This window comes from Microtus ochrogaster, chromosome 16 (genome assembly GCF_000317375.1).
Source record: "Microtus ochrogaster isolate Prairie Vole_2 chromosome 16, MicOch1.0, whole genome shotgun sequence".
Taxonomy (NCBI): Eukaryota; Metazoa; Chordata; class Mammalia; order Rodentia; family Cricetidae; genus Microtus; species Microtus ochrogaster.
Genome location: NC_022018.1, coordinates 28,858,997 through 28,872,368, shown reverse-complemented (window position 1 = coordinate 28,872,368; position 13,372 = coordinate 28,858,997). Strand labels below are relative to the sequence as shown.

The window sequence follows — 13,372 nt, the reverse complement described above, 5'->3', positions numbered from 1 at the left end:
AAAAAAAAAAAAAAAAAAAAACGGCTATAAGCAGGGCCAAAGACATGGTTCAGCAGTTAGGAGCACTTGCAGAGGATTCAGGTTCAGTTCCAAGCACCCCCATGGTGGCTCACCAACCATCTGTAATGCCTGCACCTTCTGGCCTCCATGGGCACTAGGTAAGCATGTGGTATACACATATATACAGGCAAATCATCATACAAAATAAGAATGAAATATCTTTAAAAGAAATTCACTGGCAATGGTGGGACATATCTTGTCTAAAAATAGTAAATTAATATTTTAAAAAAAAAAGTGTGTGCAGAGAGAGAGACAGAGACAAAGAGAAACAGAGAAAGAGGAACAGAGAGAGGGGGGGGGAGACAGAAACATAGAAAGCAGTATATAAACTCAAAGCTCTTTCTTAGTCAGTACTCCTATAATAACATACAGTAGTAAGATAAAGCTGAGTTCCCCTCCTCTCCTAAACAGAATAGAACATTAAAGGTAAATAATGTATGCCTAAGTGCCTAAACAGTGCCTGGAAATTTTCAGTGCACATAACTGGAAATCAATAACTATTTCTTGACCAGATAAATGGGTTTCTGAGACTCCTTTTCACAATAAAAACCTCATCATTCTGATAAATAAAATGAGAATTACTTACTAGATGCCAGGGCTTCTGCTTCAGTGGAAGGAACCTTGTAGATTTTCCCCCCCTTATACACAAAGCTCCCTTCAATCACTTTGAAATCCATATAGCGAGTGACCTCCGTGTAAAGCAGCATCTTCACCAACTGACCTAAAAAGTCACATAATACAAGCTGTCACCCAAACCTTACTACCAATAAAAATTAGCAGAAACTGCTACCAAAGGTGCCCATTTTTTTCCCTAACATTGTATAACAACTCTTACCAAGAAGCCCCAAAGCAACACTTTTAATGGTGCGACTAGAACACACACCTCAAGCACATGTTTAAGGTTAATGTTACAACTCCTAAGCTAATGCAGCTCACCAGCTTGGGTCTGCAAAGGCCATGAAATGTGTGCTAGCAGTGAGAAGCGGCCTGTTTTCCTGCACATGGATTCAGGCTACTTTACTGTTCTATATCATAGACAATTCCAAATATTGCAATTTCTAAGTCAACTTATATTTGAGAATATCAACATCAGATAGAGAAAGGACTACAATTAGGAATATCATTGCCTAAAAGCCAAAGGAGGGATATGGGCCCATATCAGCCAAATTTCTTGTGAGACCAGAATTAAAGCTCGTAGTCACATCTTTGTTCAAGTCAGGGCTTGGGAACATAATTCATTTGTCTAGTATGTATGCAATCCTGTATTCAAACTCCAGAACCAAAAAAAAAAAAAAAATTATGAAATAAAGTATAAAGAGATACTTACGCAGCAAAGATTAAAGTACATTGAACAATTCTATTAACTGGCCCCAATATTAAGATTCATTACTAAGAATTTAATACAGCTGGACATGGCACACCAATCTAACTCAGAAAGCTGAAGGATTGATTCAGTGTTCCATATCATCTGGGCTACACTGAAGAAAGACCATGTTTCAAAACAACAACAAAGTGCAGGAGTTCAATAGAATAAAAATTCAAATCAAAATGAAAACAATGAAAGCCCTCTTTGAAAGGGTACAAGTTTTTTGTTGTTGTTGTTTTTTGAGATAGGATTTCTCTGTGTAGCTTTGGAGCCTGTTTTAGAACTCACTCTGTAGACCAGGCTGGACTCAAACTCACAATGACCTGCCTGCCTCTGCTTCGAAACAAACAAACAAACAAAAAAAAAAAATCACTAAAAGCAAATGCTGATATTCTTATAATCTAGTGGTAAAAAGAAAATAATAAGCATATTAAACATAGTAAGATCCCAATAAAAACTAAACCGAAAAGACCAATGAAATTTTTTGTACAGAAAACACATGCCACAGAATCATGCAGCAAAGTCACAGATTACCAAGGCTGCTCCTGTGTCTTAGAGGGGTGATACTATAAGGAGTTCACTGCAAGAACACAACTTCACAGAAAATATGCCAATTCACCAATAAGCATAACATTTAAAAGATATTCCAGTCCTCTAAAAAATTAGTGACTAGGTATTCTCAAAAGCTTGCACACTAGAAAAATCTTTAAAAGACCACTTAAGACTCAGGTTCACAGGCAGTGGTGACACACGCCTTTAATCGGGAGGCAGAGGCAGGTGGATCTCTGTGAGTTCGAGGCCAGCCTGGTCTACAGAGCAAGTTCCAGGAGAGTCAGATGTTACATAGAGAAACCCTATCTCAAAAAATAAAGCAAAACAAAAATAACTCAAGTTCATCTAGCTCACTGCCTATACATTAAGAAGGTCTCTCACAGGTACTTACAATGGTATTATATTTAGAATTTTAGTTTGTACAATACCACACCAGAATTGCAACAAATGTTTTTGTGTGAAATGCCTATAATATTTTACAAAATTTATACATATATTACAAAATCTTCAATTTTGGTACACACTGTGCCACATCATAACTTTCTTTCCAGAGCTATCTACTATATCCCCTTTCCTCCATTCTTAACTTGACACCAGACCTTTTAATGGAACATATTACTAAACATACTGTTAACATTAACAAATTGCCCAGGGCCTTAGACCTGGAGTAATATTCTCTACTTCCAAACCAGATTCTAGACACTGCCATAAATGATGTTACAATTCTTTACCGTTGGCCATAAGGAACTTGGGAATTAAGTCAACATTCCAGTCTCGTCCTCTCCCCATTGATGCTGGTGGTTGTCCTGGTAACTTAAATCTTTTGTATAACTAAAAGTAGAAAAAAAAAATATCAATTATGTAACAAGATGAAATTTTCACTAAAACATCAATAATTCTTGGATTGAGAGGCTGAGGTATAGCACAACTACAAGAGACAAAGTACAAAGCATTTTAATTTTAGTCAGCTAAAACATTTATCTGTCATATAAGACTTTTAGGTCTCAATATATTATATAGTTAAATACAGTATTTAACTCATGAATGCTAATATAAACCAGAACTGGAAAAGTCCCATTTATCATAGAAGCATTTAAACTCATTTCCCCCTAATGTTGCTTCTCTAGTTACACAAGTTAAATACTTCAAATCTAGAAAAGATAGCTAAAACTCGTTCTTGTTAACTTGAAGGTTTTAGGCTTTACTGAAATATAACTGATGTATAAAAATTGTACATACAATGTAAACACTTTGATAAGTGTGAACATAAGCACACAAATGTACCAATGGCTACCACCATCAAAGAATACTAAGCACACATTCACCTCCAATGAGTGCCTCCAAGCACAATACAGTACGAAGTAATCAACAATTTCAAACTAGTAGCCTGTACTTCTCCAAAGACAAACAGAGAGGAGAAAGGCAGTGAGAACTGTAGATTAAGAGGACAGAGAAGAAACACATACACTACTTAAGCCTTTAGTTAACCCTGATTTTAAAAAGAAGCCTACTCAAGAACTATCACTCTCTGAGTTATTGGAAATCTGAATATAGTCTAAATATTGCTCATCTTCATACATGTAGTAGTATTATGATACTGTAGAAAATGTCATCTTTAACAGATGGAAGGTGAAACACTTAGGTTAAGTGCCACTGTGTCTTTTTTTACTTTCAGCTTTCCAAAGCCATAAGAAAGCTAGGTCTAGTGGTGAAGACCTATAATCTAGCACCCTGGAAGCTGAAGCAGGGAATCTTGTGTTCAAAGCCAGCTAGGGCTACATAACAAAACCTTGTCAAATTTAAAAATAAAAAGCATAGTGACAATAACAAAAAAAATTCCAATCAAATGCAACAAGATGCTAACTGCTGGATTCAGATGGGAGGTTTTGCCACACTGTAATAAAACATTCTTTCAGCTCTTCTGTGTTCCTAAAGACAAGAATAAATTTCTTGGTTTAAGTATTACATATAATTGGGCAGTGATTTCAATACTCATGGAAGAAGTGTACATTATTTTACAAAGTGTTAATCCTCATATATGTAAATATTTAAAAGCTCCAGGTATAGAAATAAATTTAGAAAAACTCACTTATAAAATGAATCATGCATCATGGGCCACTCCTCGTCCTCTCTCCCCTCCGCCCCCCCAAAAAGGAAAAAGGATAGTGGAGCAAGCATCATTAAGCTTGAAATTACAACTATAATTTTTTAATTTTTTTTTCATTTGCATTCCTTTTTTGTTTGTTTGTTTGTTTGAGACAGGATTTTTCGATGTAGCCCTGGTTGTTCTGTAGACCAGGCCTGCCTCTGCCTCCCGAGTGCTGGGATTAAAGGCATGTGTCACCTTTTGCCTGCATATATGTCTGTATGAGGGTATCAAATCCTCTGGAACTGAGTTACAGACAGTTATGAACTGCCATGTGGGTACTGGGAATTGACCTTGTGTCCTTTGAAAGAGCAGTTAGTGCTCTTAACCACCAAGCCATCTCTCCAGCCCACAGCTATGATTTTTTTAACCCCACAAATACAATTTTGTAATCTGGAAAACAAGGATAAAGAATACGTGACTTTAAGAGACTGAGGAGGCCAGCCTGGTCTACAAAGTGAGTTCCAGGACAGCCAGGGCTATACAAAGAAACCCTATCTCAAAACAAACAAAAAGACTGAGGCAATAAATAAGGCCAGGTGGTGAGAGATGGCTTTCTGGGGGCACACAGGGAACCTTCCCATTCTTTCTACAACCCCCAAACTAGAAGCTCCTGAAAATAACAGAGTTGAAGACTTATTAATTTAATAAACCAAAACTGCCAGATATGGTGAGCCATGCCCTTAATCCCAGCACTACAAAGTGGAAGCAGATGGAGTTCTGTTAGCTTGAAGCCAGACTGGTTGTGTATAGTGAGCTCAAGGAGAGCCAGGACTAGGTAGAGAAAGAGAGATCCTGTCTCACCCCCCACTCCCAAACTGTAATAGTAACAAGCCAAAATTGATATCATCTCCAAGAACTAAAGTGGAGACTCACAAGGAATTTCGACATGTAAAGAAACATTGACCACAGAGACTTACATCTTCCAGTGGTGTTATTGATGCACTTTCTCCTCCATAGTACGGGTTCTGGTCCATGTGAAGAACCTTCTTTCCATTCACTGACATTATCCCTGACAGGATACATTCCTAAGGGTAAACATGTATTTTTAAAAGAAAAGCCATATATACAACATGTTTAAAATATATTCTTTGTTAAAAAAGAAAACTCTTAGTAATTAAAACACTCAGTCAACATGACAACCAGTAGACTTAAAGACTCTCTCGAACTCTTGGGAGTTCTGAGCTGAAAATTAATTTCACAATAACAGGACATATCAGTCACTGCTTTTTCCTGGGCTGTCATTTATATTAAGGCCAAATCCACAGTCAGACAGAACAAAGGCAGAGGCTTTCAACTACACCCTGCCATTCTATTCTTTTCTGCCAGGCATTCATTAAGGTCTTTAATGAGGCATTGAAATTTAACTTAATAAAAGCGCATCTGAAATATGCACCTTTTCATACACTGCATGTGACAGATAGCACTTCCAGCTCAAGGAAAAATCTTTGGTGCCATTCAATTAAAAGCTGTACATAGACACTTGGTTCCATGAGTAATCACTTTTATTTGAAAGAACTATGATTATTCAGCTTTGGTAAACATTTTTCAAAAACGAACCTCTTAAAAGTTGATACATGTTGGGTATGGGAAAGGAGGAAGCCCTGAGTGAGTCCTGAGTCAGTGTGTATTGTTGACACGGCCAGCTCTTGGAAAATGGCAGACTTCCTTTCAGACAGATATGGGGAAATGGCAAAGCTTTCCCTACTTGTCCAAGTGTAAACATTGACAGTATATGCAGAAAATGTCCACCAAAGCAAGTTCCAGGACAGCCAGAGCTGTTATACAAAGAAACCCTTTCTCAAAAAAATAAAAAATCACCTATAGGGCCTGGAGAAATGGCTCAATGGTTAAGAACACTGGCTGCTCTTCTAAAGGACCCAGGGTTCAATTCCCAGCATCCACACGGCAGTTCACAACTGTCTGTAACTCCAGTTCTAAGGAACCCAACACGACCACACAGACATACATGCAGACAAAACACCAATGCATACTTAAAAAAAAAAAAAAATCACCCAGAGGCAGGCAGTGGTAGCGCATGCCTTTAATCCCAGAATCCAAGAGGCAGAGGCAGGATCTCCTATGAGTTTGAGGTCAGCCTGGTCTACAGAGAAAGAAAGTTCTAGGATAGCCAGGGCTACACAGAGAAACTCTGTCTCAAAAAATAAAACATAAAGCCAGGCGGTGGTGGCGCACGCCTTTAATCCCAGCACTCAGGAGGCAGAGGCAGGCGGATCTCTGTGAGTTCGAGGCCAGCCTGGTCTACAAGAGCTAATTCCAGGACAGGAACCAAAAGCTACGGAGAAACCCTGACTCAAAAATTAAAAAAAAAAGCCAGGCGGTGGTGGCGCACGCCTTTAATCCCAGCACTCAGGAGGCAGAGGCAGGCGGATCTCTGTGAGTTCGAGGCCAGCCTGGTCTACAAAACGAGTGCCAGGACAAGCTCCAAAACCACAAAAAAACCCTGTCACAAAAAAAAAAAAAAAAAAAAAAAAAAAAAATTAAAAAAAAAATAACAAAGAGGACTCACCTAGAATACTGACAAAGCACACCTCAAGGTGTGTCTGTGAGGGTGAATAACTATGGAGGTAAGACCTGCCCCAAATGTGGCAGCTACACATGGAAGGATGGTGCAGGCATAGGAAATAAAAGGGGGATGTAGTAAGGAGGCCACTTGTTTGTCCCGGCAACCCAGAACCAAAATAACCATACAGGAACTATATTATTTAAAACACTGCTTGGTCCATTAGCCCTAACTTTTGATTGGCTAACTTTACATCTTAATTGAACCCATTTCTAGTAATCTGTTTATTGCTGTGGCTTACCGGCAAGGCAAGATTCCAACCGGCATCTGTCTGTCTCAGGCAGGACTACATGGCTTCTGACTCTGCTCTTCTTTCTCCCAGCATTTGGTTTAGTTTTCCCCGTCTAGCTCTGTTCCCCTATAAAGCTACTATAGGCCCAAAGCAGTTATTTTATTAACCAATGATATTCACAACATACAGAGGGGAATCCCAATCAGGAGGAAAAGGAGAAAGCCAACCAGTACAAGCATTCTTTCCCTCTGCTTCCTGTCTTTGACTATGTGGGCTGCTCTGCTCATTAGAGCCACTTGGCCTCTGAAAGGAGGAGCCAAAATAAATTACCCTTGGGTTGTTTGTCAGCTGCTGAAGTCTAACACAAATGTGTTGAAAAGATGGGCTGAGGAGAAAATGTGGTCCATAATCCTTCCAAGAACAGGGATGCAAGTTAGAACCCTTAAAGCCATATGAAAAGAAGTCAGGCATAGTGACATACACTTGTAATCCCAGTGCTGGTGAGTCAGAATCAGGTAGATCCTGATTGGGCCTCAGTGGTTACCCAGGCTAATACACTCAGTGAGTTCCAGGCCAGTGAGAGACCCTACTTCAAAATAGGTGGAAATAGTTCGCTTTTCCTCGTCTTCCTCACACACATAACACATACCTGCACCGAATAAATCTGTGCATACACATATGCCCCCAAAAAAGATTTGTTCATGTTTTCTGTTGTTCTGTCTCTTGACACAGTGTCTTACTGTATATCTGTATCCCTAGTTGGCCTGAACTCAGTATGCAGACCAGGTTGCCCTGGAACTCAAAGAGCTCAAACTCTGCTTCCCAAGTGCTCGCGTCAAAAGTGCAGATGCTTGTCTGTGGTCTTCTGAAGGCATCACTCATCTACTCTCCTGCTACAGAGCAGGGGCTCCTAAGGTCCAAATCTAGCTTACAGACCCATTTTATAAATCATCTTACAGGTATAGCATGATGCTTGCTTGTATATACACTGCCTGTGGCTATTTTCCCAGTAACAGAATAGCTGTGACAGAGCCCACATGGCCTGCATAGCCTAAAATATTACTTCCTACCTGAAAACCTGACTAATCCTGCAAGCAGGAGATCTCAAGTTATGTTTACTGGTTTGCCACAATCTGCCACCTTGCTGCGAAATGTTCATTCTAAGCAAACTCCAGAGGTCTTGAGTTTAATTCCCAGCAAACACATGGTGGCTCATCTGTAATGAGATCTGGTGCCCTCTCTGGAGTACAGGCATATATGCAGGCAGAACACTGTATACATAATAAATACATATTTTAAGAAAAGGAGATAATGGCAGCTTATCATGTGAGTTAAAATAGTAACCTAGAGTAGCCTTTCAAATCTAATGTGACATGAAATGAGACAAAAATCAGACATCAAATCAGACAAATACCCGACTTTACCTGTAAACATGCTTAAAAGCAAATCTGAAACACAAAGTGCTTGCATCTTCTAAGGCTAATACAAGCTGCAAATCCCTGATTGAAATGCCTGGGAACAGATGTTTCAAATCTTTGCTTTTTTTCACAATTTAGGATATTTGCATACATAAGAATTTTTATTGTTTTTATTTGGCTGGCCTGGTACACTTTAGATAGACCAAGCTGGCCTCAAATTCAGAAATCTGTCTCACCCAGCCTCCTCAGCCACCCAAATGCTGGGATTAAAAGCAAGCCACAGCAAGGTTTCTTGGGAATGGCATCCAAACCTGAACATAAATTGTACTTATGCTAAGAATATACACAGCCTGAAAATATCTTAATACAGTAATTTTAGTGAATCTGCATCTTGACAACCACCCAGCTAGATGATGTCAGGGCGGAATTTTCCACTTGTGGTATTACATTGGAGCTTCAAAAGATGTATTTGGAATCCTCTTTTTTTTTTTTTTTTTTTTTTTTTTCAACTGATGACTGCATGCAACTACGGCTTCAATCATTTCTCTCAGCATCACAGTATTTAACTCACAGAAATCTGCTTGCCTCTGCCTCCCGAGAGCTGGGTTTAAAGGCAGTACACCACCACAGCCCAGCTAAATTAAACAGTTTTAGGCTAGGAATAATAGGAATTAAGAAAAAAAAAAAAAAAAGCACTTGAAACATTGGTCCTATGACCACTACTGCAGGGAATACAACTCTCACAGCTATGGCAGAGTTTTTCAAGACTAAATCTAATGTGAGCAAATTTAAATTACAGTTTAGGATTTTCAAATCAAGTACAAAACCTCAGATTGATAATCATGTTTTAATAAAGAGAAATGGTAGGGGAATGTTCTGCAATATAAAATAATTTTTAAATATGCTTAGAAAGTTGTTTAAATATCAAAATACATGTTTCTATTCATAATTTCTAGGCTTACTGTGAAGAAAACAAAAAAGCTTTTGGGAAGCACAAATGGCTGCAGAGTTGGCTCCTCTTTTCAAATAAACTAATTCTAGCACAACGCATTGATTTATTACCAAGCCCATATGAGTTGTGTGCCAATTATGTGATAAAAGTCTGCTTACACACTCAAAGCACAGAAATGCAGAAATTGCCAGCAAATCAACAAAGAAGGGGTGGGAGGCAAAAATGAGATGGAATAACTCAAAAGGCAAAGCAGCCCAAGACTAGTCAAAGAGGGCTGGAATCCCTATAAAGCTTGCTAGATCATAATACCTTTGTTACGTTCCAGCACAAATATTAGTCCTTTAAAAATACTAGTTATCAAGAAATTTTTTCTTACATTGTCATCATTAGAAAGGCTTTTTTATTTAAAAAAAAAAAAAAACCTATAGGTTTGTTTTTGTTCTATGTCCCCCTTCGCCACCCCCAAGATAAGGATTTTCTGTGTAGCCCTGGTTGTCCTGAAACTCTGTAGACCAGGCTGGCCTCAAACTCAGAGGTGGCCTGCAAATACAACACATATACACACACCATGCTGGGATTAATGGTGTGAACCACCACCACCACCACAGGGTAACCAAACTAGAGTTCTTTAAAATGACAATTCTCAATGCTAGAGAATTACACAGAATCTGCCATTTCTAACAGAGAAAGAAGTAAAGGTCTTTACTAAAGTTATTTTTAATACTTGTGGATTAATGTGAGTTTAACTGATAGAAAGCAATGCCAATATCAAGGGACATTGAAAACACAACACTATTTAAAAGTAACAAGTTCCCTGCACTCAAAGTCCTTGACATACCAATATTATACAGCACTTGGTACTTTTTTATTAGGTTCTTAAATCTTCAACACTAAATATAAGTCAAAGATGAAGGACATCAAATGTTTTGTGTACACAGATAGTCAAAGTTACTTCTAATTTGAGTTTTTAAATTTTGGCTGCAAGTCTCTTAAAGATTTAACCTAAATCAAGATTTCACCAGCTATTATTGCTTCTATCAATAATGGTCCTAAAGTCACCACCCTGCACTGATATAATTCTAAAAGAACACCTCCCAGTATACACCTTTAAGGTCTACAGAGGAGGAAAGTTAGCATAACTATGAGACACAGAAACTCTTAGAATTCTAGCTACTTATGTATCCACTGCTCAAGAAATTCACAATTTCAGTGAAAATGTAAATAAAGGGTGTTATTTTGTTAAACAGACTGTGCTATCTTTGATAATAGTGATGCTTATGAACTAGGCGGGTGGGAACTTGCAGGATAGCTCTGCACTCACTTAGCTATACTCAACTGACCTTATTAATGGGCAAATATGAAATATTAGCAATGACAATAAAAATGGAAATAACTGGCTCTCAAAATATGCTGGCAGCCACAGGACCACTGAGAGAGCAAAATCCACCACAAACTACTTGGAACCCCAATTAGGCATTTAAGTCAGAACCTGCAGCCTCTCCTGGGTAGAGTGATTCATTTTGGCACCCATCTTCCCAATTCACACTCAAAAAACTTCAGTTACTGGGTGTGAGGGTACATACCTTCTAATCCCAGCACTGGAAAGGCAGAGAGAAAGATCTCTTTGAGTTATGGCCAGCCTGATCTACATAAGGAGTTCTAGGACAGCCAAGGCTACACAGAAGTACCTTGCCTCAAAAAAAGAAATTAGGAAAAAAAGAAGGGAAGAAGGAGGGGAAGGGGAGAAATAAAATCAAATCATTCAAAATAAGTAAGTGACTTTCAAGATAAGCAATGGAGCCTATTTGACAGTCTACCCCTGGGCAGGTACATGTCTATTGAGTCTTAAGCAGGACTTTTTTGTTTGGTTGGTTGGTTGGGTTTATTTTTCCCCGAGCCAGGGTTTCTCAGTATCTATGGAGCCTGTCTTGTAACTGGCTCTGTAGACCAGACTGGCCTCAAACTTACAGAGACCCGCCTGCCCCTGACTCCTGAGTGCTGGATTAAAGGCATGCACCACCACTGCCCCATGAGCAGGACATTTTGGCCTTGCCTTTAATACCAATACCCAGGAGGCAGGGATAGACAGAGCTCTGAGTTCCAGGCATTCAAGGCTACATAGTGAGACCTTGTCCAAAATAAAATAACCTTCTTTAGCAAGCTTCACTAATCACTATAAAGAGAAAAATAAGCTTTTCCTAAAAGTAAAAAAAAAAAGTGATATAAAAATCTTGAAGGTTTTCTCTAAAACAGTTATTTCAGAGTATTTTATCTAAAAAAATTTTTTTGATCAAAAGATTTCAATGCATTTCAACAAATTTGAAAGCCGTGGCTTTTATTAAATGACTCAGGCATTTGTACGGGATGCATGAAATAACCCAGTCATAATTTCACACGCATCCAAAGTGATAGTCAAAATGATCGGTTCTCTCTGCAATTTCTTTTGGCAAATGGTCCGCTGTTTTCTTAAACAAGTCAAGAAAAAAAAAAAACACAAGATACAGAAATTTGTCTACGTTTTTTGCAGATCATCTAAACAACTCAAAGTAGTCAGATATCCACAAACATAAATATACTACAGCACTAGGTACTGACTTATATTTATATATTGTCAGTACATTCACGCTGCACAGTTACCTTCTAACCTGCCTGCAATGTAGTACAGAGAAATTAGCCTCCCCTCCTCAATCCATTTCTGAAAGGAAAACACTAAGAAACTGGTAGCATGCAATAAACCACACAAAAGGGAAACACGGCAAGGGCCCGGGGTGAAAGTACTTAATAGACAATTCATTTCCCATTCAACTGAGAGGATGAGAGGAGAGAGGACGCCAAAGGAATACGTAAGGGTTTCTTTCTTTCTTTAAGAAACTCGTGTCATTATTTTCTCTAGAAACTTCAGTTGGCCAGACTCTAGGACAATTACCGACCAGCGATATCCTTCTGCCTGGCCTTCCCAGCCAACTGACTAGCTAAGCAGTCACTTCTGCTGGTCACTTAGGAAATGCAAGCGCCAGCTGCGACTCCCTCCCGCTCCGTGCAGGGCTTGCCTGCTTCCAATCGGGAGAGGTCATCCACCCAAAAGGGAAGTGGAAGGAAGGCGCACACGCTGTTTTCCCTTTCCTCTTCCTTCCTGCAGAAGGACGAAGCTGTTTCTCTCCAGCTGTCCGGCGATTCTGTCCTCAACTTCCCAATGGGCTAGCTTCCCAGACACCCGTCCCAAGCTCCACATCCTGGTTTTTCCTAACACTCGGCGCCTTCAAATCAGTGCATCCCAACAAGCCATGACCTCCCTCCCCAGACACAAGACGGATTGGGGGGTGGGGGAGATGGACGGTCCCCAAGGGAGTGCAGACACCGGCTGTTAGGGCGCGGGCGGAGCTAGCTCAGTGTCCACCGAAGGGACCCGCCCTCTGCCCCGGGCCCGGTAGAGGCCGGACGGACACGTCTCCCCGCCTTCCACCACAGCTCACCGTCAGGCCGGTGCCAAGCACGATCACATCGTATTCCTCATTCATGGCGGGGGAAGGAGCGCACGCAGGGGCTCTGGGCCACCGTAGAGAAAGAAATGAGAAGTCTGGCCGCTCTGGGCCCCGGGGAAAAGGGAAGACTCGAGGAGAGGAAAAGCGAAGCTGACGAGGAGGCGAGGCCGGCGCCACCTCAACGGGAAGAGAAGAGCCGGGCGGGGAGGGAGGGAAGGCGGGGAGAGCGCGGGGAGCGCTGAGCGAGCGCCGCAGTCAGGGAGGGGCGTGCGAGAGGCCAACGGAGCCGTCAGTCGCGCACGGCCTGCCCTCTCATTGGTGCATTTCCTGCTCGTCCCACCTTCCTCTCTCCGCTCCTCTCGCGAGAGAAGGGCGGAAAGCTGCCATCTTGGCTTCCGGTGTTTCCACCCGTCTTGTGGCACAGTGGTTTGGGCGGCGACACGCGAGGCCTGGGCTATAGTTGAATGGAAGGAACAGGGCGGAAACTGCGGCTGGGCGACCACGTGCCTGACTCCCGCGGTGTGGCTCTCTAGTGCTCAGTCCCAGGAGCCCGAACTCCGCCCTTGGGGTCTGGAGTGGG

At 40.7% G+C, this 13,372-nt stretch overlaps 1 protein-coding gene across 1 annotated transcript in view; it reads right to left on the bottom strand.

Annotated features, from left to right (window-relative positions):
• The window catches only part of Gdi2 (GDP dissociation inhibitor 2), a 22,777-nt gene extending 9,772 nt beyond the window's left edge, over window positions 1–13,005 (bottom strand). Inside the window, exons 1-4 of the mRNA XM_005354902.3 lie at window positions 12,784–13,005; window positions 5,045–5,152; window positions 2,710–2,809; window positions 647–781 (exon numbers count right to left, since the gene is read on the bottom strand). Of these exons, the coding sequence (XP_005354959.1) occupies window positions 647–781; window positions 2,710–2,809; window positions 5,045–5,152; window positions 12,784–12,828 (388 nt within the window). The 5' untranslated portion in view covers window positions 12,829–13,005. The remainder of the gene's footprint in view (window positions 1–646; window positions 782–2,709; window positions 2,810–5,044; window positions 5,153–12,783) is intronic.
• Window positions 13,006–13,372: the final 367 nt, after the last annotated feature.